The 20,694-nt window shown below is 37.6% G+C and overlaps 1 protein-coding gene across 8 annotated transcripts in view; it reads left to right on the top strand.

Moving 5' to 3' along the window:
- Positions 1 to 20,694, top strand: part of EYA4 (EYA transcriptional coactivator and phosphatase 4) — a 137,146-nt gene that overhangs the window by 60,816 nt on the left and 55,636 nt on the right. For all 8 annotated transcript variants that reach the window (XM_088161765.1, XM_088161767.1, XM_088161770.1 and 5 more), the window contains exon 3: positions 11,415 to 11,464. In XM_088161765.1, coding sequence (XP_088017891.1) covers positions 11,415 to 11,464 — 50 coding nt within the window. The remainder of the gene's footprint in view (positions 1 to 11,414; positions 11,465 to 20,694) is intronic.

The raw sequence follows: 20,694 nt of genomic DNA, 5'->3' as shown, positions 1-20,694 counted from the left end.
TCCATACTATGAGAGAAATAGCTTGCTGAAGTTTAGTTATCTGATGTAGTATATAATTGTGACTCCAGCTGCTAGAAATTATTGCTAAAATTCTAAACAAATTAGCTTCAGTAATATGAGAGAACAGAAATATATGAAGCTAGGAAAAAGCACAGCTGTTCACTGTAAGTGTACAGGAGATTTACTTGATAATTTTCTAAGTAGACTATGATGTGCACTTGTTTATTACTTTCTCCTTCCTTCCACTTTTTTCAAAAGTTTTGAACACACTTTAAAAAATAATTTGTAGCATAGTAATTTGTATATACTTTAAGCAGGTGGTTTTAATTGGAATAGCCTCAGGGCATAGTGCAAAAAATACTAGTGATGTACAATTAGCTGATGACTTCAGCTTGGGCTGTTTTCATAGACCAAATTATTTGTTCATGATCAGATTCATAGATATTATCTGTGGAAAAGTCAGATATTTATAGCTGAATACCTTTGATCTACTACCAGAAGAAAAGCTACTGCAGAATAGCAGAACAGTTTTTATTGTTGGGGCTTTGTGGTGGGGTTTTTTAAAATTTTATTTTGTTTTAGTACTGTTTTAACATAATTCCCATCTTCCACAATGCCTACAGGACTCTCCCAGCTGTTAATAGGTAGGCAGGTGCTGGGCTAAAATTGTGTTCATGTTACCTGCTCATATTACCTTGTTCATCTCCTTCCAACCTGTCTTATTGCTCTGTCCACCTGTTGCTTCTTGGCATTAATTGAGCCTCTTGTCCTACAAAGGCAGATTCAGACTTACCTTCATTATTCTGAATTGTTGCATTAACAGTAACAGCCCAAACCACCACGATCCGATTTAGGCCTAAGCTTAAATCTTTGTGGGCTTGTCCCAAGCTTGGCAACCCCTCTGCTCAGGAAATGCCATTTGCTGGAGGAGTGAATACAGCATCACCTCGGGCAGCTGCTGCTGAAGCCCATGCAGAATTTGGCAGAACAGGATCTCACTCTGCAGTCATTGCAGTTGGGCACAAAGAGCCTGTTTGCATTCTCAGGTCTCAGCATAAACATAATCTAGCCTTTCAGGGTTGTGAAGGAGTGCAATGAATAACAAGTATTTTTACTGATAAAAATTATCAACATTTAGATAATTAAGAAGTCAGATGTTCTTAATTATCCGTGAATAATACTCAATTACATTTTCTCATCTTTCTGGTACTCTGTGTCACTTGCAACGCTGTTGGTTGAATATGGTTGTCTCTCCTGAGAGATGAAGACAGATCCAAAAAAACACAGAAGTGACTTGAGTCCTTCATACTGGCTGTACACTAAGAAGTGTACTGAAAATCTGCAACAGTTTCTCCCTTTTTCTGAAGGACGTGTGCAAGGTTACCTCCGATTCTGTATGACATATTTGTAATGGACAGGTCACACAGGGTGGATTATGCTGGCAGACACTGCAGGTAATAACTTTTCTCCTACCATTACATCTGTCTCATATAGCTTGGGTAAGACCAAAAGTGAAGAAAAGTTGGCTGAAAAGTATCTGAGCAAAATTGGCACCAATGAACAAGTGGCTAAACTTGGAAGAGCTTGTAGGAAGAGCTTACCATGTTGTCTGGAATAATTCAAACCTCAACCTAGGAACTTTCTTTGGATTGCCAATAAATCAAGTTGTCATGTAGCTGAATCCATATACAATGCTTTCACTGTGCCCAAACTATTCCATCCCATTCTGTCAGACCATGATCTGAGCCAGGTATTTATTCATTCTTAAACAGGTTGTACTTCTATGAGGACTTTGGTGCTTGAAAACTAATTAGTACAAAGGTCACATCAAGTGAGGGTATTGTGAACACATTAGAGCTGTTTTTCTTTTCCTGAGCTTTTTGAATATAGTTCAAAACCACAGTCCTTGTCTTTAAAGTCCTTTTAGCTCTGGGATGAAGAATGCAGCTGATGAGTATGCTTCTCCAAGACAGAGGATAGTGAAACTGATGGTTTTTCAGACATTGCTTACTTAACACTGACCCAGCAGTGGAGCTAAGAAACATAACATATTGGACCAAGAATAAGGCACATTTTCTGGGGGCTGATCTCCTTTAACTGTAGCACATGGCAATATGTATATTAAAAACACAGAAGTCAAACAAAAGAGTACAAGGAGAGTAAAATAAATTCTTTGCTAAATCAGAATATTTTGCATGTATGTATTTCGTCATCTGTAGTGGGGATGAGTATTTGATAGATGTGAGGTCATGTTGTTTACTGCACTGGGGTATCAATATGCTCCTTGGTAAAAACCAGGATAGTGAAGAACAGAAAGGAGGAGATGATCGACAAGGCCATTTGTTTAAATTTCATCTAAGTGAGGGATGGAAAAGTTGTAACAAGTGTTCTTTGATCTCAAAGGGAAAGACAGATTATTTTCTGATGAGGCAAACGAGTCAGGGGAGAAGTTGTCCTTTGTTCCTGTTGGGGTCAGTGTGTAAACTCTTGGGTGAGCTAAGGGGAAGCTGGATTCCAATGAGTCACCAGCATTGTCAGAACAGAGAAGTGCCTTGAGGCAGAGATACTTGACTTGTGGTGAAAAGTCAGCATTAGAAATACACTATATTGTTCCTCATACAAGTTGATTTCTACATTAAATAAAAACAGTGTGTTTTATTATGCTTTATGGCACAGTACTATAGCCTTTAACAAAATAGCTTGAAGTATTTGCATGATCTACTTGCAGCATGGCCAAGTTAACACAGCCATAGGAACATTAACTTTTGAACTTCCTGACTTTCATTGCTTTAAATTTCAGCTTCAAAGTTTACTCTTTTTTTCTTTGCATTTGTTGGCCCTGGTTGGTTTTGAAAAGCAGGAGTAAAGAAAATAAGTTCAGGTTTTCTGAGGAGGCTCTGAATTTTATGCATATAAGGAGAGATGACTTGGTATTCCTTTGAATAGTAAATGATACCTCCAAAGCAGTTTTGATACACCTAGTTTGCTTACAATATTTCTGTGAAGCTGAGGAATCACAAGATGAAATGTAGAAAGCATTGCACAGTGGAGTTGTTTTCCTGCATTTCAGTATGTTTATTTTTTCCTGAAAAGAGATCAGTGTTATTTGGGAATGCTGATATTTAAAAAGCAAACACTTAAAAAAAAATGGTATAATTGTAACAAAACTGGAGGACATAATGGGAACATAACTGAAGTAAAAACAGTAAGCATTTTTCCATGTCTAGATTGAGAATGGTATCTTCAAGCTGATTGCCAGTTTGGAGATACCAGGAAGACACCAAGGGTACACTTGCAGATTCAGCTTCACTGAGATATGGTGCTGACTTGAAAAGGCAAAAAAAGCCAAAGGTTTGTGTTTAGGTTGGTTTGGGCGTTTTTTAAGAGATGCCGGGGATGGGGGGGGGGGGGGAGGGAGAGAGAGAGAGCCAGGAAAATAATGTGAGAGAAAGAAAAAGAAAAGAGAATGAGAGAAAACCAGTGTTAGTGCTTTAGTATTTTTTCCTGAATTTGTATTTGTTGATAAATGAGCTCCAGGCTGGTGGAGTTTCCAAACCTTTGGAACATCTGAATGGGGAGCTAATGTCTTCCTTCCTTCTTCTCTTCCCTTCTTTTCCCTTCTCTTCCCTTCTCTTTTTTCTTTTTTTCTTTACTTTTTCAAAGGGAACCAGGCCACCCTCCCAGCTTCAGGGAAAAAGCTTCTGTGAGCTCTGAGCTATTAGGTAACCCAGGCTGAAACAAAAAGTGCCATTGTAGTATGGCATTTGCCCTGCCTGACCCACCAGTTAAGGGAAGGCATATTTCCTTCTTTCATTGTACACAAACAAACAAAAAGAAAAAAGAATGCCAGTTTTTCCCACAGTGCATGCATAAATGCTTTTCAAAATGCAGAAGTTAGTACTTTGCAGGTTCCAATCGCTTAAATTATGACTTGACTGTTACAACCTCTGATATTTTTAGTGCAGTTGTGCCAAAGGCAATTTAAAATGTGTTTTAAAAATGTTTGCAGGTATAAAGATTTTAAAGACGCTTAGAGCTCTGAACTGTGTGAACCCATTAGTCATGTTGCAAAAACAAACACGTAGGAAACCCTTCCACTAGCAAGAAATTACCAAGGAAGGAATGTTTAGTCCCCCATGATAGCATATGAATAAGAAAATTGAGGAGTTAAAGTTGTCTCCGATTTTATCAATTCATGTCACCTTAATGATACCGTCATTCTCTAAAACTTCTCAATAGAAACAGAGTTTTATATTGGATAAAGCTTTCTGATTTATGTTTTACAAAGGCTTGTGTCAATGGTAAGGCTGTGCAGTGTGCCCAAAAGAAACGATCATTATAGTCTCACTGGAAGTATGAAAAAGGCATTTACCTGGATTGATTAAATTCCCATTAACTTCAATGTGTATGTAATGTGCACACCAGCAAGAGCTCTAGTGTGTCACTGCTCATCATTCCAGCCTGGTGAAATAAGACCTAAAGGAAATGCAGTGCCTCTTTGCAGCTCTTTGGGCTGTCCATGAACTGGCTCCTGATATGTCCATGCCGTTCCCAGCAGCAATTTGTACAGAAAATCCAGAACGTTGTGAGAATCATGAAGATTGTCATCTCAAGAAGTGGAAGCATTTAAGATTATTGTATGCTTTTTAAGTCATAGCTCCTTCTTGAAATTACCAAGTTCAGTGACTGGTTCAAGTGAGCTGAGGCTCTAAAACTTCCATGGGAGCCATCTCTCTCCATTGTTATAATCAGTGTTGCCAACAAAGAGGATTTCATGGAGGTTGATACACAAAGGCTTTGTCCCTCTCTCTTTTGCAGCACCATTCCATTTTCTCAGTGTTTCCCAACTACCTGCATTTCAGCAGGTAATTGGAGAGCAGAAGCCATTAGTCACAGTTAATTGGTGTAATTCCCCTCTGTCTGAAACAGATGACTTCTCTAGGTCCGGTGAAATTCGTCTGTATCTTTCCGTTAGATGTAAAGGAAGCTTTATATGACAAGCCTAGACCTATTTAGATGCCTGAACTGTAGGTATTTAGTACTAAATATATCCCTTCTGGATTATTTTTCCTTGCAAGTTAGTGGTGCAGACCAGAGTTACTACTGTACTACTCTGGGGAGAGGGAGGGGAGGCAGGAGGGTAGCAATGGTACATTTCATTGAGAACAAATCTATCTCAGGAAAGGTTTGCATGGAAAACAGAAATGATTGTGGAACAGCAGTGACTTTACTTGCTCCCATCCCATGCTCTCACCCCTTAGAGGCATGGAAACATACCTGATGTGTTTGAATATGAAGTCTTCTCTACTGTACTACATAAAATGCAAAGGTTAGCATCAGCAGTCTGCTTTCATACGCAAAACTTTAAAATAATTTTCACTTTTTTTCATTTTTAAAAAAATGCGTATTCAATCCTCAATCTTGTTTTGATTAGAGTTGTCAATTGTAGTTGATGCCATAATGATTTCGTTACTAAGAAAATAGAAGAGACCACTGAATAGCTAAACCTAGTTTAGGTGATGAGCAGAAATGTTCTTTCTACTAGAGAACTAGCTCATACAGAATTTTATTATGAAAAACCAAACCAACAACCAAAAAACTCCTTTAATAATGAATTTTAAATTAATTAATGTAGCATATTTTTCCTCATTCTTCCATTGCAGTCAGAACTCTTGTTTTCATATCTGCTGAAATACGACAAATCTACTTCAGGATGTGATTCAGATAAAATGCAGCTATGTACAGTGAAAAATAGGGGGGGGGGAAATCAGATTTCTATTGCTTCAAGTTCTTTCTCTGAACAGTAGCATCAATATTTGGATTTTTAACTACATTAGAAATGTAATTAAAGTTTCCTTGTGCACAACTATATAGTCTTACATTTTCATATGCATTTTAATTTCATTTAATATTGTATTTTAATACAAACTTTAAATTATATAATTTTACTATTGTTACTAAGTTTAAGTGAAATCCTTATGAGGTTGATGGAAGTGTGGCAGAATAGTGAATTACTGTGAAAAGATCAGTTTAGAATTTGGGATTATTTAGAATTCTTTTCAGATGTTTCTCTAGCTCTATTCAGCATGTGTTTGATTTTGCGATTTTGTCTTCACAGGACATACACAGTTGGAGTATTATTTGAATTCATTCATCAAAATCTGCTTAATTTTCAATAATATTTGTTGTTCAGTTGTGGGGGTGTTTTAATTAAATTGAAAGCATTTATATTTTCTGCATGGCTACAGTTTGTGACTAAATCCCAGCACTGTATCTGTAAACAAGCCCTTGCCCCGTTTTTGTTGGTCAAGCAAATGACATTATTTGTTTTGTGCTGTCAATGACGCCATGGCAGCAGAGGAAATCTTTGGCAAATAATATATACAAAGGCATTGTAGAGACAGTCTCTGCTAAGGTTTTTGTTGTCAAGACAATTAAAAACTTCATGTAAACACTATCAAAGTCAGTATCCAAAATCATTTGAGAACTACTTTACTGTTCATTCCCATTGCAGTGTCACTTGTGTCCTGTCATATTCTTCTATCTGACATTTCCATCAAATTGTTCCCCTGCCTGTGCCATCCTCTCCTGGAGGTGTTCTACAGACTTCTTCTCTGGACAATGAGCAGAGTCAACTTTTCTCCAGAGGAATTTGCTGCAGGGAATCATCCAGGCAGTCGAAGTGCACTTGCTCTACCCATACTCCAGAGCAATCACACAGGCTGAGCAAGCACAAAGATGTGCTTTGAGGTTGTCCTTGGGTCCCCAAAAAGTACTTTTCTGTCTTCATTCTTGTCTCCTTGATGCTAGAGCCTCCCCAGAACCACCACACATAGCTGCTTCCTCCAGTCCCAAAGCATTGCAGGCTTTACTCAGTCCTGCTGCAATCCTGCTGATTTAGGAGGGATCCTCAAGGCTGAAATTGGTGCAGTAGATGAGGGAATTCAGCAGATTCATTGCCAGAATAATTTAGTGCTGATGTGGCAATATTTTTCAGCTGTAAGTGTTAGAAGGGATTTCTCACCTGTGTTGCATTACGAGTTTAATACCACCAGTGTGTGTGTGTGAGAACACCTCATAGAGCAGGACCATTTCATGGTTTAACATTTAGTGTAATGGGGTCCAATAAAATCATGTTAAAAGATGTTAATGTTGCAAAGAAAAACATCAGAAGCAAGGAAATGCCAGAATTAATATGGCCTGTGGAAATTCAGCCTCTTACGCATTAGGGTGCAGATCTTATTACCTGACATCCTAGGCTTTCCAGGGGGTGTCTTTTTTTGTTTCTTGCAGTGAACGCATAGTTAGATTTTTCTTTTAATGTTCTTCACTCTATCTTTGTTAAACATGAAGCATCCAAAGCTCGATTAATATAAAATCCTTCATAATGTAAATATTTATCATATACCTTTATTACAGTTCTTTGCTGTCTAATAAATGCATCTCTTTTTCACAATGCTCTCACATTATCAGACATTTTAGTGGTGATCATATTTGAATTCTGATGAACCAAGTCAGAGGCAAAGGTAGAAATTGTATAAAACTTTGATTACTTTTAATAAAAATTTAAGCCAAATGATACTTTCACTTTTCTACATAAATGCAACATTTATACAAAACCCTGTAAGTTCAAAGTGTAGCTTCCCAGCTTGGATCATTAATTAGGTCTTCAGTAAAGCTGGAGTAGCAGAACTAGTCCATTGCTCTGGGCAGACTGGCCACTAATGACTTTTTAAAGTAGTTTCACAGGTATCTGATGAGTGCTTAGGCTTGGTTTGTGATGTTAGTCCCAAATCTAGAAGAAAGGAGAGCAAACTGTGGTGTCCTATCTCAGCCAGTCTCAGTATTCTTCTGCTGTCCACACCACCCCCCTACATCTGTCACAATTTTGTCACTTGGCTTCTGCTCTCCTGTAGTTTTGCCACAATGGAGAGCCCATTCTTCTTTTGTCCCGATTTCCATTCCTTCTCCTTGTTCTTTTTTTTTCCTGTTTTTCCTCCTTTCATTTGAGTCTACAGGTTTGTTTTTTTTCTTTCAGGGTACTGCCTGGGTACCCTGTACCAGTGGGAGATGGAACTGACAAAGCAAAGGACAGTTTTGATATTGTCAGATTTCCTGATGGCATGGGGTTCTCCTGGCACTCAGAAGTAATCCTAAGGCTCGTTCAGCACCAGCATCTTTGAGATGGAGAGTATCAATGCAGATAGGGTCTTCAGAAATTCAGGAGCCAGACTGCAACAGGAGTTCACCAACAGTGTGACAACAGGCCTTTTAGAATCTTACAAACGGAAATGAATGTGGGCACCAATTCACAGAAATTCCTGGGTATTGGTAACTCCCCCCTTCCCCTTTCAGTTTTGGGATTTTGCCTCCAACTTTCAGGCGCTGAAGCCAATCAGCAGCCTAATGACGTGACATTCAAAACATGAACACAACAAACTGTTCTCCCAAATATTTGTATTTAAAAGTTTTCAGCTGAAACTTTTCAAACATTTGTAGCAGGCAACCAGAGTAGGAAAGTTCAGTGCAGTTCAAGATAATTCAAACTGAAACTGGAATCTTACTCTTGTGAATGATTCTCAACATGCATTTAACTAAAATGGTGAGAAAACCTGTGTAAACAGAGAGGGGGGAAAGGAAAACAGACCAGGAGTAAAGAAAGAAAAAGGTTCTTTTTATAGCATTTAACACATGAGAATGTAAATAAATGTGGTGTTGGTGAAAGTTAATTATTTTGAAAACAGTCAGCAAGGCAGATTAAGAGGTAAAACAGTGCAGCTGAAGACAAAGGAAACAATATTTAGTCTTTGATCAGACATTTTCACAGTGATTTTCTGTTCACCTCCAAGGGTGGCATAATTTTATGAATAACAGAATTTGTTTTGCTACTTGAGTAGCCTTGAAGAGAAATGGTGTTCATTCCATATGGCCACTTGAAAGAAAATCCCATGCTTGTTCGTCCTTTAAGAAATAACATTTTTATTTATTAAATCTGTTCTCTCAAAGAAGGACCTTAAAGATACACAATGAAGTTTACATTTAGTCTCAGAGGAAAAGCCAATTCTATACTCTGTGCTTCTGCACATTTTTTCAGATAATGATCATAGATGAACTGCATCATCTATATGCCAAGTGGCAAACCTGAAATATTGACTTCTTAAAGTATTTTGCTTTCATTGCAATATTCTTAAATAAAAAATACTCACTTTTTTCCCCCAAGTTTGTTGCATCACACGGGAAGTGAGTAATTTTGATACAATTGGTCAGTGACTTTTCTGCTATGACCATTCAAATTTTATCAAAATTTGTCAGTTGGGTTTTTTGTTGGTGGTTTTATGGTTCTGTTTAATGTCTAATGTTAATGTAATGTTTAATGTTAATTTATACAGATAAAGCATAATCTTTCAGATATTTTGACTGCTTTGTAATGTTGGTCAAAATAAAATGCAATAGTAGTGTGAGCTATGGTAGGAAAACTCATCTGCGAGTACCCCAATTACTGCATCTCCCATTCCTGCCTGGGAAAACCAGGGGTCTTAATATATTCTGTATCTTAAAAGTGCTCAGGTTATGTTAATTTTTGCTAGAACTATCTTGGGGCTTCTGTGGTAGTCGCCCACCACGGGACATGCCATCACTTTGCAAAATCTGGGTGTTGGGATGTTTGGGTGACAGACTCTCCAGCAGCTGGGTAAAGTCATGGTTGAACTTTCCTGACTTGGGGAGGGAGATCTGAGCCCCAGTGCAAACGTGAGAGACAGTGCTCCTGGTGGCAGCCACAGAACAGCAAATTGGAAAGGAATGTATAAATGCCAGCAAATTTAAGAGCAAGGAGATAACAAAACTATGCTGGAAGTGAGTATATGCTAAAGGGACATGGAAAAAGCAGCTCTGCTAGGGTCCATGCTATGTAGCTACTAGGCATATACTTATTTTTCTAATTAATTCTAATTATGTTACATTCTTGTATTTTGTAGCTCTAAATGCATTATGCTTTCAATTATTTAAAATTATATTTTATATGCGAAATGAAAATATTATTTTTCTGGTCAAATACTCTCAACTCGGTTGAGACAAAATGCTCCTGAAGTTACACCCATCCTGACAAGGAGAGGCTGTTGTAATTACAGTGTAATTAAATGATTTTGAATATATTATTTGAACAGCTCCCTCGGATACTGACACTCAAAGACACTCTGTACAGTAATCTGAGTAACTGTTTCTCATGTTTTTATATAATGCTCACTGAAGGCATTTTTCATGGTAGATGGTGGTCATATGCTTACATATCTGAAGCATTTTATTTCTGGTGTTATGCTACTTTAATGACAATGTGGTTAACATAAAACTGTAGCAATGATGTTTGCACCTGAATGTTTGTATGCCTGTCAGGTTTGGGTTTGTGTCACAATTTTTTTTCTTCTGAAAAAATACTTCTAAAGTAGAAAAAAGTATAGGAGAATTTCTTGATGCAAGGCATCCTGAAACTTGTCATTGAACTTGCTGGTTGTAAAGGGAATGTTTTTTCTTATTGTGTCTCTCACACCAAGTGAGTCTCAGCGAGTGATATTGCTAGGTGGCTTTAAAACTGGAACTTTGAAACCTCCCACAGAGCCCTGGATTTTGCATTAGCAAGCTAGTGAGGAAAAGGTTTCTTTCCTCTGCTGAAAATGCAAGTAATTTAGATTACCAGAAGGTACAATTAAATTTTTGCTGGAAATCATGAAGATCCCAAGGAGATACCTAGTCTGCAAGAGAACAGTTTTCTTTTTTTTTTTTTTTTGACAGTGATGGATTTTATCACCTCCAGTCAGCTGACAGCAGTGTATTGTGGAGATCAAATTGGAAGCTAAAATTCCTTTTATGTACTTAAATATTGTAAATACGAGTGAAAACGGTGCATGTGTTCATTGATGCAATAGGAGAATATAGTTAACATACAGTTAGCAGATTCACAAAATTAAAAATACCATATGAATTATTTAACTAATGGTGTGCTTTGCCCCAGAACCTAGTGTTTATTATTTTGTGCTTTAGCAGGAAACAGAAGCAGTGTCAATTGGGGAAACATTTCTTGGCCAAGCTGAGAACAGTATGGCTTTCTCATTTCAAAGTGGGGAACCTGGTTCTTTGGTTTCTTTGTTCCTAGTTAAGACTGCTCCCCAAGCTATTTTAGCTGAACGTTTTACCTACTAATGGAGCCTGGGGAAGTGCAGTTGGCAGCTGTTCATGGGATAATAATGAAACACACTGTTTAGTACTGCAAACTGCTGCTGTAAAGTGCGGGAAATATTTTATAGAGATCACGGTGAGCAGAGCAGGATCCACTTTTAGTTCTGCTGTGAGTGCTTGAGTGGGAGCAGCAGGAAGTTGTGCTGCAGGTGAGAGTAACCAGCACTGCTTTGCTTTTGCAGGTGAAGAAGCCGTGTCCAGAGTCCGATGGTTCAGAGCCGCAGAATCCCAGGTACGGTACTCGAGGGCTGACTCCAAATGACTGTGGCACAGTGAGCGAGGCCGAGCTGAGCTGTGGAATTGTAGCATCAGGGCCACAGAGTCTCATTTTGCAAAGAACGAGTGGCTGGATCAGTTGTAATGGTTTTCACTCTGGAAAAGGGTTTTTTCTCTTTTCCCGGTCAAAGACGCAGCCTGGAGTCTGGGTTGTTGAGTTTAGATGATGGCACAACACTAAATGGTCACATTCAACTTTAAAAAATCCCAGCTATTAAATAGTATAGGGAAATCTGTGTGATCAGATCTCACTTTCTTCAGTTATCCCTTTTCTGCATACCTGGGTCTTGAAGTTTTATGAAAATATAATTTCCAGTGTGGAAAACTAATTATTTATTTGGAGAAAATTTTCCCTTACCAAAACTTCATTTTGTTTTCACATGTGAAAAACATGCTGTGTTCATAAGCTGGAAAGAAGCCATACATTCCTTTGCAGCACAGTCGTTTCTAATTTCATGTACATGGGAAAAAGGAAATGGATTTAAGTTCCATGTTTTACACATGTATGTATATGTATGGATAATTTTGGGCAAGTGAAATAGTAGCTGTTTTAGATGCACATCTTCCTGGTGGTTAGTAAACTGGTGGATAGTTTTCTTCAGTTTATAGTGAGTGCTTCTTGTCTTTGTCTTGCCTCTGTATAGAAGATTATTTCAGTGCCATAAAAGCTCAGAAGCTTTCATTGTGAGGGGAGAGCCACAAAATAAACCTGACATTTCACTAACAATGTCATTAAAACTCAGAAAAGTTAAATAATTCAAGGTTTGCCCCCCAGGCCTATTCTTACCTATATCTTACCTGTTCCTTAATTATTGCAGCAGGATCCTCTGGGGGTCACCTGCAATATCCAAGGCCATTATAGTATCTGTGCCTTGAGCTGCACTGTGCACCATCTGAATTTCTTTGATTAGCTCATGTCTGTTATTAATATGTCTTTTCATTTAGTTTGCTAAGAACCGAAAAGGGAAGAGATAGTTCAGTGTCCAAGTATGCTTGCAGCATAGTCAGTAGTAGTTTTGACAGGACCTGAAACCTGCTTTGCCCTTCAGTACTTGTAATTTCTAAATGAAAAACTTACCTGCTGTGCTGCTGCTTTGGATTGAAATTTATTATAAAGGTCAAGTTCTTTCTGAGTATTTTGACACCATGGAGAATCCCAGCTTAGCATAACACTCATATACAAGTGCATAGTTTTAGGTGTTGTGATTGCCCAAATAAGACTATTGTATCTCAAGCCTTTAAAAACTATGAATTCCAGTCTGATGTAAATTCATCAAAGTGTGATGAAAACACTGAGGACCCAGAATGCAATATACTGTTACTATCTCTGCACATCAGGAAATTTCTTACAAGCTGTAGTTAAATCCTTCATGCTGAGTCTGAGGAATAAGGTGCTTTTTTTTTTTCTCTTGAAGGTGCAAGAGAACACGCTACAAATAGTCAATCAGGTAGTTTCATTTTTTGAAGTGTGTTTTCAAACACAAACACTTTCCATTTTGAGCTCTGCAGCCTCAGTTGGAGGATGTATCAGACAGAGTTGAAATTAGTGTTCCTAGCCCGAGCATATGCAGTGCTGTGTGCACAGCATCAAGTGGGATTTTTTGGGTGCAGTGTGACTTGGTCTTGGAGAGGAATCTCTGACAGACCTCGGGCTGGAACGGCACTAGAGGGCTCTGTGTGGCACATCACACTTTAGAGCCTGAAGCAAGGTAATTCTTCTCTAAACAAGGCTTAAGTGAAAACACTGCACATAAAATGAAACATCAGCATAAAAATGAATGCTGGAGACACACAGCCTTACAGAATAGCTCCTGGCTTGGGACCTAAGGCCAATATCATTCATTTATTTAGCTAGCTTTATAGTCTGTTAGTTTTGGATTTGAAACTATTACAATAAATGCAGATGGAAAGTGTTTTTACAGTAGGGAAGTAATTAAATTGGGTGTGGGAACTTTGTCAGGAGAATTCTTGGAGTGACATGTGTGTATCAGCAGATTCTTTGTCTTGCTTGGCCTGGGTTTGTCTCTTAGAAAGAAACATTCAAACTGCAGATGTGACTACTACATTTTTTAAGGCATGTACTAACCTATGTAGCATATTAAAAAATGCTTTTCAGAAGTGACCAGCAGTAAAAATCAACCTTGCCAGCATTTATTTAGAGAAAGTGGTTGTTGTCTTAACAGACAGGTAAATTGCACAGAGAGATAGGGATCTGTAGTTAAGAACTGAAGTTATGGTGAATAGATGAGTTGTAAATACAAAAGGAAACCTATAACTCTTCATTGTCGCTGACAGACATTTTGATTCACAAACAACTTTTCTTACAATTTCTGTCAGAGTTTCTTGGAAGTTTTTTTTTTTTATCAAATCCCTATGAAAGGGTTGTGAATACTTCCTTTTATACTTAAGTGGTGGCATTATACCTTACAGTGGTGGTATTGTGGCTGTATCCATATTATGGCATTCTTTCTTCATAATTCTGTAGTAAAAATCAAATTCACCCTGCAAGCCTGGATAGTCATCCAGTCATGCAAAATGCTTTCTGGGGATGTTGGTGTGTGTAAATACTTGGAACTTGCCAACTGTTCCACCAGAAGTCTGGAGCAGGCAGGAGTAGCATGTTGGACATGCTGGTCCTGTATCAAATTCACTAGCAAGGTCAGGGAGAGAAGTTCCTGTGTTCAGAGCCTACCAATATACATTGCTCTTAATTTTCCTATATGACAGGTAACTTTAAAATGGTATCAATCCCAAGTGTGCTGAACAGCCCTTATGTGAAATTTAATGTCATACAAGAATTGCTGAGGTCTAGTGCAGTGCTTGAAAGTTAACTTGTTTGCAGTTATCAATGACCTTCCTTTTTACTTAAATAATAAAAAAGCCTTTTTAATTCTAATAAGGAATAATTTTGTTGCCCTAAAACCTGTAAGTTACATTTAAAACCTCATACCGTGTGACCTGTGGAAATGCTAGGATATGTGTGATTCTGAAATCTGGTGAAATGGTAAATATTGTCCGAGATTCCTGCTCACACTCAGCAACAGCATTTTCTATTTGGCCACACATCCCAGGGAAGCATCTTTGTTTGAGATAGCAGTGTGCTTGATGAATGCATCTCTCCTACCCCCAAATCTTCCTTTCATACCACCAGGCCTGCCAGAGGTTTCCCTGTAAGACCAAAGTCACCTTGGAACCTGAGGTATGAGAGCAAGTATTGGTTTTTCTGGGCTATAAAATGAAATAGGGAGGAAAGAAATTAAATGAGGGAGAGGAAGTCACTGCAAATGGAAATTCAGCAGGGTCTTCTACTGTTTCCTCAAAGTTCCCCGATTATAGGAAAAAAAATCATGGTTTCTTTACCATCTGGAGAGGATGGAAGACTGCTGCAGAATGAAGAGATTTTTCTGTCAGTTTAAACACAGTTTCTTTTTTACTTGGAAGGGTAAAGGAAAATAGCTGAATATTTCACATACTTTCCCTCTTTAAACTATAATATTTATGTTGTGATGAAGCTATCTATAGGAAGAAAGGGAAAACTTGAGGGTTTTGATGAGTAGTTTTACAAGTCAGGGATAAAAGCTGACAAATCAACTTAGGATACATAGTGTCAAAAATACATTATTTGTGTATTTGCAGAAGGGCAAATAGTAAGTTAAATAGTAAGTAAATAGTAAGTTAGTAAGTTAAAATTAGGCCCTGTAGAGCAAGATCCCCTCCATTTTGTTGCATTTTAACTACAAACCTATGGATCCAATATTTCCAGTAATATCTATTCTTCTTGACTTTTCCTTTAAATACTTAAAAAAAAAATTCTAAAAGCAAAGGAAAAGGAAATGAAGCCAGTCTTAAGTAAATCCTCCCATTTAAAACTTTATCAGATGCTGTAAGAAAAGTGTAGATCAGGGACACAGTTACTGCATTGATACCAGTTAGATGGGGTTCATCCCTATGTGTTACCAAACTACAAATTCACTGATGATGATCACTGGTAAATATTGAATCATATGCCCAGATCAAGTTGCCAGATAAAGCAGTTATCCAAAAAAGCACACAGGGATTTTTTATGTGTTTAAAAAGGGCTCCAATATTTCAATTTAATATGGATTTCAGTGAGGGTCTTAGCATAGATTGCAGCTGTTCATCAGATGATTGCTGTTCTGTTCTTCAACACCCACACTTCTATGTGCACCACAAAGTAAGATTTAAAAGATACTAATTCATGTTTCTGTTTCAACTTAAAAGTCTCTCTTAAAACTTTTGAATGAGAAGTAGGCTTTCACATTTTATCACTGATCTCATTTTGATACCTACTCGTAGTTTTTCATTGGTCACGATAGAGAGTGCACATACACATCCAGAGACAATTATTGTGATTAATGCATTCACAAGTAAATAGATGGCATTAATGTCAGTGAGAGCTACCACAGTTTTCCCATTCACTTCACTTGACCGAAGTTTGTTTCCTCTGGAGTTTGGGCACACTGTTGCTGTGTTGCTGTGGATGCAATGTTCACTGTCTCCACTGTATCTGAGCTATGCTAATGCTCATGTATGCATTATCAAACGGTGTTTCAATGACCATTCATACACTTAAAAAAATAAAAATAAAAGTAACATGTATCTTCTGCATCTTATTCCAGACAACATCATCATGTTTCATTCTCATCAGTTTCAACTAAAATGCACCTGAGATTTCTTCCACAAACTAATTCCCTCAACAAGATGTTAACAGTCTCATCTCAGAATGATTACAGTGGTGGTTCATTCTATCAGTCAGGCTTTGGCTGGCCCATATTTACCAGATCTAAGACTGTAACTCCTGAGCCTAAATTCAAGCTTTACAGGCATCTGACAAATTCTATGATGAAGCTTTCGTGCCTTCTCCATGACTTTGGAAACAGCTGACCGTCTGCATACACGTTCCTAGTACAGTGGGATAAGCAGTACCTTCCCATTCATTTGCAGTTCAAGAGATAAACAGCATTATTGTTACATAGTAAAGAGAAGCTTGCAGTTGAGCTGCTGAGCAAGAAAAGCCAGCAATAGCTATGGAAATTATGATTAAAGTTTCAGCAATTATAATAGAAAAAATAAATAATATTGGTTGTGCAGTAAAAATAAGCAAGTCAGTCTACCTGGCTTTCACATGTGTTGTTTAAACACATTAGACTCCCTAATTTTCTTCTCATCCATGTCTTAGAATCTTTTTAGAGGGTAAGGGTTTGTTGTATTGTGAACCATTGTAGCTTACCTTGATCAGAGGATAATGTTTTCTGAGTCAGAAGTGTAGCTCCACTGTATCCCATAATACTTAATAATCTATCCCATGTACTGAATAATCTGTAGATCATAATGACATGATAAATGGGCTTCATTTGAGGAAATTAGTTATTGAGGGGGCTCTGATTTAGACTTTGAAGGTGAGATTCCTCTCATCCTGAAGTAGACACGTAAAGTAGGGGGTTTTGAAATGTCATTTATTTGAACTTCTTTCTGTTGACATCTTACTGTATCCCTCTTCTCCTGGGAAACCCTGCAGACTCCACCAGCAATCACCTGTTGCTGTGCTGATTTATTGTAAGACCAACTGGATACACAATATGACCAGAGGCAATGAAAGCATTTCTTTCAATTTTACAGATTCAGCATTTCTGCAGAACTGGTCAATTCCAGAAGACAGTATCTGCAAAAATAAGATTAATTTTTAGTCAGGAAAAAAGACTTTTTGACTGGCTTCTGGTATTTCTTGGGCTTGGGGCAGACTATAAGGAGAAACAGACACAGCAAAACAAATTTTCTGTGAAAAGACAGAATAATTAAATTGAAAGATTGTCACAAGTAATTTTGGAGACTGGAAGAAAAACTAGTCAACAGGAGGGATCCTATATGCCAGAGTATAGCATTCATGTCAATGAAGCCACTACAGTTACAAGCATTTCACCTAAGAGAAATGTTTGACAGGATCAAGCCCAAAATACTCAGTCAAGACAGTGACTGGCAAAAAAACATACAACAATTTTCCAATTTTAAAATAACTGCATTGTGGAATAAGATTTCTCATAAAGACTACATTCTGGGACACACAGACTTAGCTTGCAGATTTATACAAATCTGGTACTTATTAAAGTTTTGGTGCACTCATTTAGTCTGCATGCCACTTAGGCAGTTGGAATCAATCAAAGTGACATGGTTGGGAGATGATTCTTCACATAAAAGTAACTGAGTGACACACAGCAACCATGACAATTGCACTACAGTTCCTACGAGGAGTAGTGCCTTGCTAGGAGAATTTTATTTTCAGGCATGTAGTTTTCAGGCCATGCAAGTCTCTCCTTTTTTTAGATCAGTCTGTGCAGTATCTCTCTGCATTCTGAGCACTGATGTTCTCATTCTTTAACTTTAGAAATTCAGTCTTCTGATTACCCAAGGCCTACTGAAGCTGGTCACTGTCTGCCTGTCAGTTTTTGTTGGCTCTGGATCAAGCCTCCAAAGAGTTCTAAAAATATATATGAATGCTTACAGAAATCACAATAATCTATTTAGAGTGCAAATACATGGTAACTGATGACATCACAGGGAAGTATTTTAATGATTTATGTTAACAGATCCCCGTGGCTTATAACAATAAAAGTAATTTATTTTTTATATTTCATGTCCGTTAAAAATTCCTGGGCTTTTTGTTAATATTGGGCATAACATACTTTCTGTGATATTAATAATAATTTATCCCTATGATCTCAAGCCAGATCATGTCACTGTTAAGATTTCCATTAACCTGAGCCAATGATAGGTCAGACTTTGGAATGAATGAATGCAATAAAACCTAAGGGCTTAACTTTTTCTTTGTTTCTTTTGTTTGTTTGTTTTTGCCTTGTTTGTTTGTTTATTTTTATCACCACATTGGAAAAAATTGGGTAAACACGATTCTAACAGAAGTGTTAGCGGAAGCAATCTGGAGATTTTGGAGATCAAAGTGCCTTGTGATTTTTGAGTTTGCTAAAGAGAGCAGGATTTCTGTATTAGTTAATGTATCCAACAAACTTTTATAACTGTTGAATCTGCAGGAATATCTTAGATAGGGTAAATACTGGTTTTGAATGAAAGAAGATAACCTAGGTTTATCTTCTTTTGTAGACTACACCTACAAAGGGTTTTTTTTAATCCAGTAGTATCTCAGAGCCTTATTCTAAAATTTTAACTGGGTTTTGAGACATAAAATAACAGTATTTGTTCTTCTTACGTGTGCAGCCCATGTAATCACAATGAGAAGGAGCTCTGTTCCTTTCTCCTGTGGTCTATTTTTTGCTCTGTCATATCACATTAGAGCAGTACACAGGAGAACTGATTCAGACTCTGTTCCAGCTTCTTTGACCTCTTGTATACTCTAAATATATTTTACCATTGGTGAGCCTGAATAGTAAAAGTATTTGATTCCACCTACTTTGCACTTCAAATATAGCTGGAAAAATTCCAAGAAGAATGTAGACAATAAAAAAGAAAACGGCCATTGAGATCTAAATCACCTGTTCTGAGATTGGTTCGCTTTTTACATGAATCACATTTTCCCTCAAATATCTTTAATTGTAATTTCTTGGCTAGATGCTTCACATTTTAAATGTCATCAGTCAGTCCTATGTACTCAGTAAGCATTTAACTAACACCATGCAGTTATTATGCTGTGCTCATATTTAACATACCAGAATTCACCTCTTTACCATCCTACTAGGCCTTGATCAGTCATTAGAAAAAAAAAAAAGTAGGCAATAAAAATAGAATTTTGATGGTTTATGCCCAGCTAGCAACCAAGCACCACAGAACTTCACCTTCCACATACCCACCCTAATGGAATGGGGAGAAGAATCAAAAGTAAAACTTGTAGCTTGAGATAAAACTGTGTAATAATTTAAACAAAATAAACCAATTGAAACAAAGTAAAAAATACTATTAATCATAGTAAATAATAATGATAATAAAAAAAGTACAAACAAGTGATGCACAGTAGAGTTCCTCACTCTGTGGTCAATGCCAGACCTGTCCCAGAACCCAGATAATCCTCACTTCTGGGTAAGTCCTCCAGTTCATAAGCTGGGCATGATATTCCATGGTGTGGAATATCCCTTTGCTCCGTTCAGGTCACTTGTTCCAGCTATGCTCCCTCCCAGCCTTTTTTGCATACCTCTTCACTGGCAGAGCATGAGACACAAAAGAAAAAGGTCCCTGACTTAGGATAAACACAACTTACCAAAACCAAAACATTCTCATGCTGAATCCAAAACAGTGCTGCAACAGCTACTGAGAAGAAATTAACTCTATCACAGCTAAGGACAAGAATGAACAAAAAAATCCAGGTAAAAAGAGACCACATGCAAATAAGATGATTGAGACCACATGCAAATAAGGTATTTGAAATTTTGCTTTCTTTTTTTCTACCATCTGCATCTTCCATATATTGCTCAAATGTGTGTTAAGCCTGCTATAATATTTTAGGCTTTGCCTCCCATCCCTAAGTTAACATAGCCTTATCAGAGAGCAATTCAGCTAACTCCACACACAGCTTAGTCTGAGCACCAGTCAGTGTTGTTCTCCTCTGGGAACAGAAGTCAGAGGATCCAGATGACAAGGAGGGAAAGAGGCTCCTCCATAAGCAGCATCTGGCTCTTTGGCAGATTTGTCAAGCACTTCTGTTAATGGGTTTGGATTTGCCCAGGGGTCTTTTATGTGGTTACATTGCAGATGGTCTGTCTGTTCTATCTTCTCCTTTTGAACACTTTTATTAAAAAAAACCTCAAACTGATAAGGTTTTTTATGGGTCTCACAAGATGCCTGTGCAGGCTGCTTTCTGTTAGTCATTGCAAAGCTTTCCATACATCCAAACGTGTGTCTTGAGTTTTGTTGGCAATTCTGGACTTAGTTCGCCAGTTTAGCTGCCAAGTGATATAATTTACTGTGATCTGAGTTCATATTATTGTCAAATTTCTTTGGGAATTTCTTAATGTCATTTGTAGAGCAGAAATAACTTTACCTCCCCTTTAAGCATGAAATATACTTGCCTTCCACTAGCCATACACCTTTGAAAACGCAAGTTTAAATCTGGTTTTGGTTAAATGTGAAAATTAGCATGATGGTCTCAATCTAATTCATAGGGGATTTGTGTCTGCCATTTAAGAGAGGCCCAAGACTGAAGCA

The sequence above is a fragment of the Sturnus vulgaris genome, chromosome 3 (genome assembly GCF_052056855.1).
Source record: "Sturnus vulgaris isolate bStuVul1 chromosome 3, bStuVul1.hap1, whole genome shotgun sequence".
NCBI classification, from domain to species: Eukaryota; Metazoa; Chordata; class Aves; order Passeriformes; family Sturnidae; genus Sturnus; species Sturnus vulgaris.
This window is presented reverse-complemented; position numbering and strand designations above follow the sequence as displayed.